The sequence below is a fragment of the Lethenteron reissneri genome, chromosome 65, assembly GCF_015708825.2.
Source record: "Lethenteron reissneri isolate LAM-NWPU_2019-01 chromosome 65, ASM1570882v1, whole genome shotgun sequence".
In the NCBI taxonomy this organism is placed as follows: Eukaryota; Metazoa; Chordata; class Hyperoartia; order Petromyzontiformes; family Petromyzontidae; genus Lethenteron; species Lethenteron reissneri.
Genome location: NC_083843.1, coordinates 160,379 through 166,557, shown reverse-complemented (window position 1 = coordinate 166,557; position 6,179 = coordinate 160,379). Strand labels below are relative to the sequence as shown.

At 53.7% G+C, this 6,179-nt stretch overlaps 1 protein-coding gene across 1 annotated transcript in view; it reads left to right on the top strand.

The window, feature by feature from the left end:
- Positions 1-5,737: 5,737 nt before the first annotated feature.
- LOC133359430 (uncharacterized) overlaps positions 5,738-6,179 on the top strand; it is a 99,474-nt gene continuing 99,032 nt past the window's right edge. The window contains exon 1 of the mRNA XM_061577843.1: positions 5,738-5,789. Within this exon, the coding sequence (XP_061433827.1) occupies positions 5,738-5,789 (52 nt within the window). The remainder of the gene's footprint in view (positions 5,790-6,179) is intronic.

Here is a 6,179-nt window from a genome sequence, read left to right as displayed (position 1 = left end):
ACTGGCCTTGCTCGCTCTCCTCTGCTCCTCCAGCGACTCTCTCTCTCCAGCTCGGCTGCTCTTTATTAACTCCTTCGTCCCACTCCATCGTAACTCTCCCTCGTCTCACTCCGTCGTAAATCTCCACTGCTACCCTAGGCTGTACTCGCTCTATCCACTGCTACCCTATACTGTACTCTATCTACTGTTACCCTATGCTATACTCACTCTATCCGCTGCTCTGTCTCCCGATTTAAGGTTTTTATTTCCTTTCAAGCAAGAACAGGCCTCTGCCTTGTACAGCCAAAATAACAGCAAAAGACCGGAAAAACCACATGAACGTAACGGGAACAGGCGATCCTTTTTACAGCCGATGCACCGAGTACGCCGCGATCGAGTTCCCCTCTTTCACACCCTTTACTCAGAAAAGACAAGAAGTCACCGTCGCAACGGAGGAAAGGGGGGGGGGGTACGTTCATCCACCCATTCTCGTCGAAGGGGGGGGGGGGGTCGTTTCGAATTCAGCCTATCCCGCACTTGGGTGGCGGCCATCGCCACTTCGCGTTTGTGGCTGCTCTGCCCGTTGTCGCCCGCTCCACCTCCACCACCCTCTCTAACAGCCCCCTGGCTAGTCGGTATACCTCGGGAGGCGACATATAGACGCCCTTAATCAGCTTCTGGCGCGCCGTCCACAGGGCCTCCCGCTGCTCTGTCTCTCCAACCGTTCGTCTCTCGTCCCAGGCACCAACTCCCATTTCACTCCACCATCTCACCCTTTATCCCCGAACCAATTACCCTTAATTTATTAGGTCATCCCCCGCGACACCACTCGCCCCCAGCCCCCGGTGCCACGTGGCGTTGTTATTCCAGACACGCCAGCGCCAATTTCAGACAACCCCTCTCATCCAATCAACGCCCTGCATTCTCAATTACCCCCGGCCACCTGCAGCCCCCTTAACTATCACACCACCGTAATTTGCACAAGAACAACAGTTAGCCAATCAGCGCCCTGTGTCCTCGTTTGCCCTCACTGTCTGCCACGTGCACGCATACCAACCCAGCGTTTGATGCGTGTTTCTCAAGCCCTACACAGGTAAGAACAACAGGTTCCACACTGCCCACCAGGGATTATTTGTCTGCCTGTCTGTCATGGTGACGACAATTGCGTGGGGGGGGGGGGGGCCTTGCCAAGTGATGTGTGTTCGGTCGAGCTCACGGACACACCACGGCACTCTGCCACGTGAGTACTTTGTACTATAGAGTCACTATATATACTACAATAGAGTCAGAATGTACTACTGTACTACTGTACACTCGATATATACTGCCATAGAGTCAGCATGTACTATTGCAGAATCCATATATACTGCTATACAGTCACTATCTACTATTGTAGAGTCGATATACTGCTATAGAGCTGATCACACGAATGCGCTGTCAACTGAGGCGAGGAGTCTGGTGCTGTCTGCGTAGCGATGGTGTTTGACGCCAAAGCTCTTAATGAGGCGGCCAATAGGAGATGCGTAGGCCGTTAACAGCACAGGGCCGAGGTCAGAATCGTGAGAGACTCTCCATGGGAGTTCAGTTTTCCGCAGATATAGACTCCCCGCTTTGACCGAGAAACTCCAAGCAGCCTGAGCAGTCGGACGTCACCTAACATAGGGCTGGACCGCTGATAATGGAGTGAAATTCCGGGAAGCCAATGAAGGGAAGGGAGTGGCTAACAGTGATCATGGTGAAGATATGTCAAGGCTCATCTGGTGATGCAAGTTAAATATCTGGCCATGTCTAACATCATTGACGAGTTGATCATTAAATGGGCCTCTACCCCACTTCACAAACACGGATTGTATTTTTATGCTCTTATTATATTTATCACGATAAAGCAATTTTCCTTCATTTAACGTTCAAGTGTTCACACCTGCTCGTAATCCAAGTGCATTGTCTTCGGTTAGGCTGCGCGTTGAAGAACGCTCTGCTGACATCGTAAGGAGTCACAGTAGAAGTAACTGTTGTATTTCGTATTGAACGCCTCTAAATGGCCACTTTAGCACCTGGAGAATTCTTGAGAGACGTGACAGTCAACACGCAGCCCAACCCAGACAACCACACGTGGAGTATTTGCATTTGATGGGACTTAGTGCACCTCATTCATCCAGTAGACGATAACAAAAAAACATCTGGAACTTCAGGGACATCTGAAAAATGTCATGCAGACTTCAAGAAATATCAGGCAAGACGCATGGACACTATGTATGTTGCATTTACAATATCTGTGTTTTTTTAGGCAGTCTCGATTACTTTTGAGACGATAGACTATACCCTCATTTTGTCCTCAAATAGCCTGAAACATGTCACGTGATTTGTTTGCTTTTGTTTAAAGTGCAAAATGGAATGACAACTCATGCTTAAAATATTCGCATCGTAGCTGTTCAAGAGATAAGGTGCTCACGTTTGGAATGCCGCTGAGCCTTGTGTCAGTGTTTGCTGAGTCATTCCACTTATAGTTGGTCTCCAAAGGTCGCTGGTATTTTAACGTTAAAGCTGGCTGTCAGTCCTCAACGTAAAACAAACCTCTTATTTAACTTCTAGATTTATAATCATTATATGATGACACTGCGTTGGCAGTCGTGCATAAGCAAAGATAAACTATCAACACATTCGTAAAAAAATAGCCAGATAAAAGAAAACGCGTAACTGGTGACGTTTCAGGCATTGGCTCTTCTTAAGAGCATATACCAAATGTGTTTAAGAAGAATGGCAATAGCTATAAACGTTGCGTATTGTATATACAGAGCAGAATGCAACATGTAACTCTGTCTATAGATCCCACGACTACCACCAACCCCTACTGGCCGGCGTGGTGAAGTATGGCCAAACAACCCCCAAGATCAGCACGGCCTGTGGACACTAAATTATTTATTCTGAGTTACTGCGTGCGTTGAAATGGGTGGCTCGTAGATGAATAGCTCAGTCCATAGCATAAATCCCCAACTTTACCGATCTCTTGAGACATATTATTGGTTCTTTTGGCAAAGTCACGTAGAAAAAAAATAATAAAATAATATAAATATAAAAGAATAAAAATTCTCACGACGTTTCGACTGCAACACAAATAATCATCATCAGGTGTGAAATCCACGGCAAGACAATTTGAAAAAAGTGGCGGTTGTTCCTAATGTCAGCACCATAGTGATTTGCCAGTTAGCCAGATGGACGAGTCCATCTATGTTCGGAAAAGAGGAGGGGGGAGCAGAAAATGGAACGCGGTCTGAAAGTCACCGTAAGCTTGAACACAATCAATTAAGACCCGAAATGGTTTATTAAATCCTTCCAATGATTGCTAAGCCAGGAATCCATCTTCTCGGTTGAAATTGTCTCTGTGCTTGTATATGTGAATAGCCACATGAACGAACCTCTCATGGTAGCCAGATGGCTTGCAAAGAACCTCTGTCTTGGAGAAATCAATGTCATGTGAGCCCACTAAATTATAACAGTGATCTGCCTCGGCCGAGGTGTTGGTCCTTCCGTGTTTTAGGTCTGCTTTGTGCTCACGGATGCGGTCAGAGACATGTCGTTTGGTTTCTCCAATGTAACTGTAATAAAAGACTCCGTCAGGCACTGCTGGTCTCCGCTTGTCTTTTATTCAGGTTCTTCTCCGCACCCCGCTGGTCTCCTCCACGGACCAGCGTCGTCTCGCGCGCGCCCCGCGCACGCTCCCTCTCGCGTGCCACGCACGCTCCTCCGTTAGCTCCTCTACTCCCGCACTCCGCACATCGCTGGCCGACGGCGTGCTGAGGTCCTTCGGCCACGTGGCCGATGGCGCGGATCTCTCTCTCACCACCCAACATGACTCAGACTCTTAACGTCCCCGACTGCCCCGATCTCTTCCGGGCTCCCACTGAAATCCATTCCCCCCACGTGACCCTGACTCCTCCCCATCCGGATCGTCAGATCCGGCCTTCCCATACTACCCCGCTGGCTCCGCCCCCATTCACCTCGCCTCCCATTGGAGCCGAGGTGAACGGTGGCCCCTCCCACACGCCCCAGAGCCCAGCAGCAAACCCATTTATGCTCGCATTACATGACCCCCCCCCCTGATGATAAAAGCAGCTATCCTGGCTGCAATAGGACAAAATAATGCGAGCAACAGCATCACAATCAGGAATCACCAGACACAACGGAGAGTATAACAACACAATTAACGAAAAGGAAGAGATTTGGAGCGAGTGCGGGTCACCGGCCCGTCCTTCATGAGAGGCGGCGCTCTCAAAGGTCGCAGTCCCGACAGGGTTTTAGGAGCGGCGGAACCGGAACCATCCGCCGCTGGTGGAGCCCTGTCCGTCCCAGCACCCCGTTCCCCAGAGAGGTCCGTAGTCGGGGCCCCCTGCAACTGCAACCGCGGTGGGGTTGGAGGGGCAGCGGGGCCAAGTGTCCCCGTCGCCGTGGTAGGCCCACCCGGTGCAGGAATCCCTGTGTCCGGCAAGATCACAGCCGGCCCATCTTACACGGTTGACTCTCCGGCGTTGACGTCGCGTCCCTGGCCGGGGACTCCGGCTGAAGAGGTGGGCGAGGGCGACTCCGACAGTCCCGCGCGAAGTGTCCAAGACGCTCGCAGCGGTAACACGACGAGTCGGCCCGCCGCCCGGCTCCCCCCCCCGCCTCGGCGATCCCTCAGCGGTGGCCCGGAGCGCGACTCCGCTCCCCCTCGAGGAACCCACTGGCCCACCGCCGCAGTGAGATCGCAGGGCCCCCACTTGTCCAGCACGAAGACGGCCTTCGACGGAGTCCACCCGACGGCGTCTCCCTCCACGGTTGGGCTCCCCGTCCAGGCGGTCATCTGCGCCCAACGGCGCAAGTTGAACTGCGCATCGAGGCACTTGGCTGCCATCCGGGAGGTCAGCTGCTCATGGCCGCACACCGGCAGCGGAATGCCTAAGTCCTTGGACAGCTCCAACATCTTACCCACTATCAAGGGCACCAACAAGTCGGGCTCCATCTCTGGATATGCGGCCATGGCCAGCTCAAGCACAGCGCCCCGGAAAGCCACAGGCGATTCTTCCATTGCCCGTTGCCTCTGGATGAATCTGCAGTGTGCGTCGTCCGGAGGCTCGTACGCTTCCGCCATTTCGTCGAACGCCCCTTTCAGCGTCGCCTTCTTCGCGGCTGCGTTGGAGCGGAAGAATTTCAAAGACTTTTCATCCAGGAGCGTCGGCAGAACTTCCAAGGCCTCCGCATCCGTCCACTTGGCGGATCAAACGGCCGACTCAAAACGCCACGCAAATGCGCTCCAATCTCTTCCAACTGAGAATTATTTAATCGTCGTCAGGCGATGGCTGCGAGTCCCCGAGCTGCTGTCTTCCGATGCAGGTGTCCCATGCGGCGGCGACAAGATGGCGGCTTCCCGCCGTGGCGGCAAAAAAATGGTGGCTTCCCGCCGTTCGGCTGCGACCACACCCAAGATGGCGGCGTCCTGCCCCGTGTCGGAAAGGGCGGAAGCCTCGCAGAGGCCCCAATGGCGGACGGCTTGGCCCCACCCAAAGGCTCCCCGCTTGAAGGCCCGCTGCGTGGCTGTCCCGGCATTGTCGCTGGCGCGACCAGGGTGACTAAATCCAGCAGAACGGCCCGCAGCGAATCAAGCTGGTCTGCCACGTGTCGCCAGCTGTCCTCGGCGCCCGTCGACGCAGACGGCCCAGCCGCCGCGACGACATCTTGTACTCCTGTCGTGTCGCTCGCCGCCACTTCGCTCACGCCCTCCATGGTCGGGACCGCCACCGCCGGAGGAAGTTCGTCTTCTGAAGATGGTGCAGGTATATTCTTTTTCTTGAGATGTTTTGACATTTCGTTCCACTTCTGACACCAGTGTAATAAAAGACTCCGTCAGGCACTGCTGGTCTCTGCTTGTCTTTTATTCAGGTTCTTCTCCGCACCCCGCTGGTCTCCTCCACGGACCAGCGTCGTCTCGCGCGCGCCCCGCGCACGCTCCCTCTCGCGTGCCACGCACGCTTCTCCGTTAGCTCCTCTACTCCCGCACTCCGCACACCACTGGCCGACGGCGTGCTGAGGTCCTTCGGCCACGTGGCTGATGGCGCGGATCTCTCTCTCACCACCCAACGTGGCTCAGAATCTTAACTTCCCCGACTGCTCCGATCTCTTCCGGGCTCCCACTTATATCCATTCCCCCCACGTGACCCTGACTC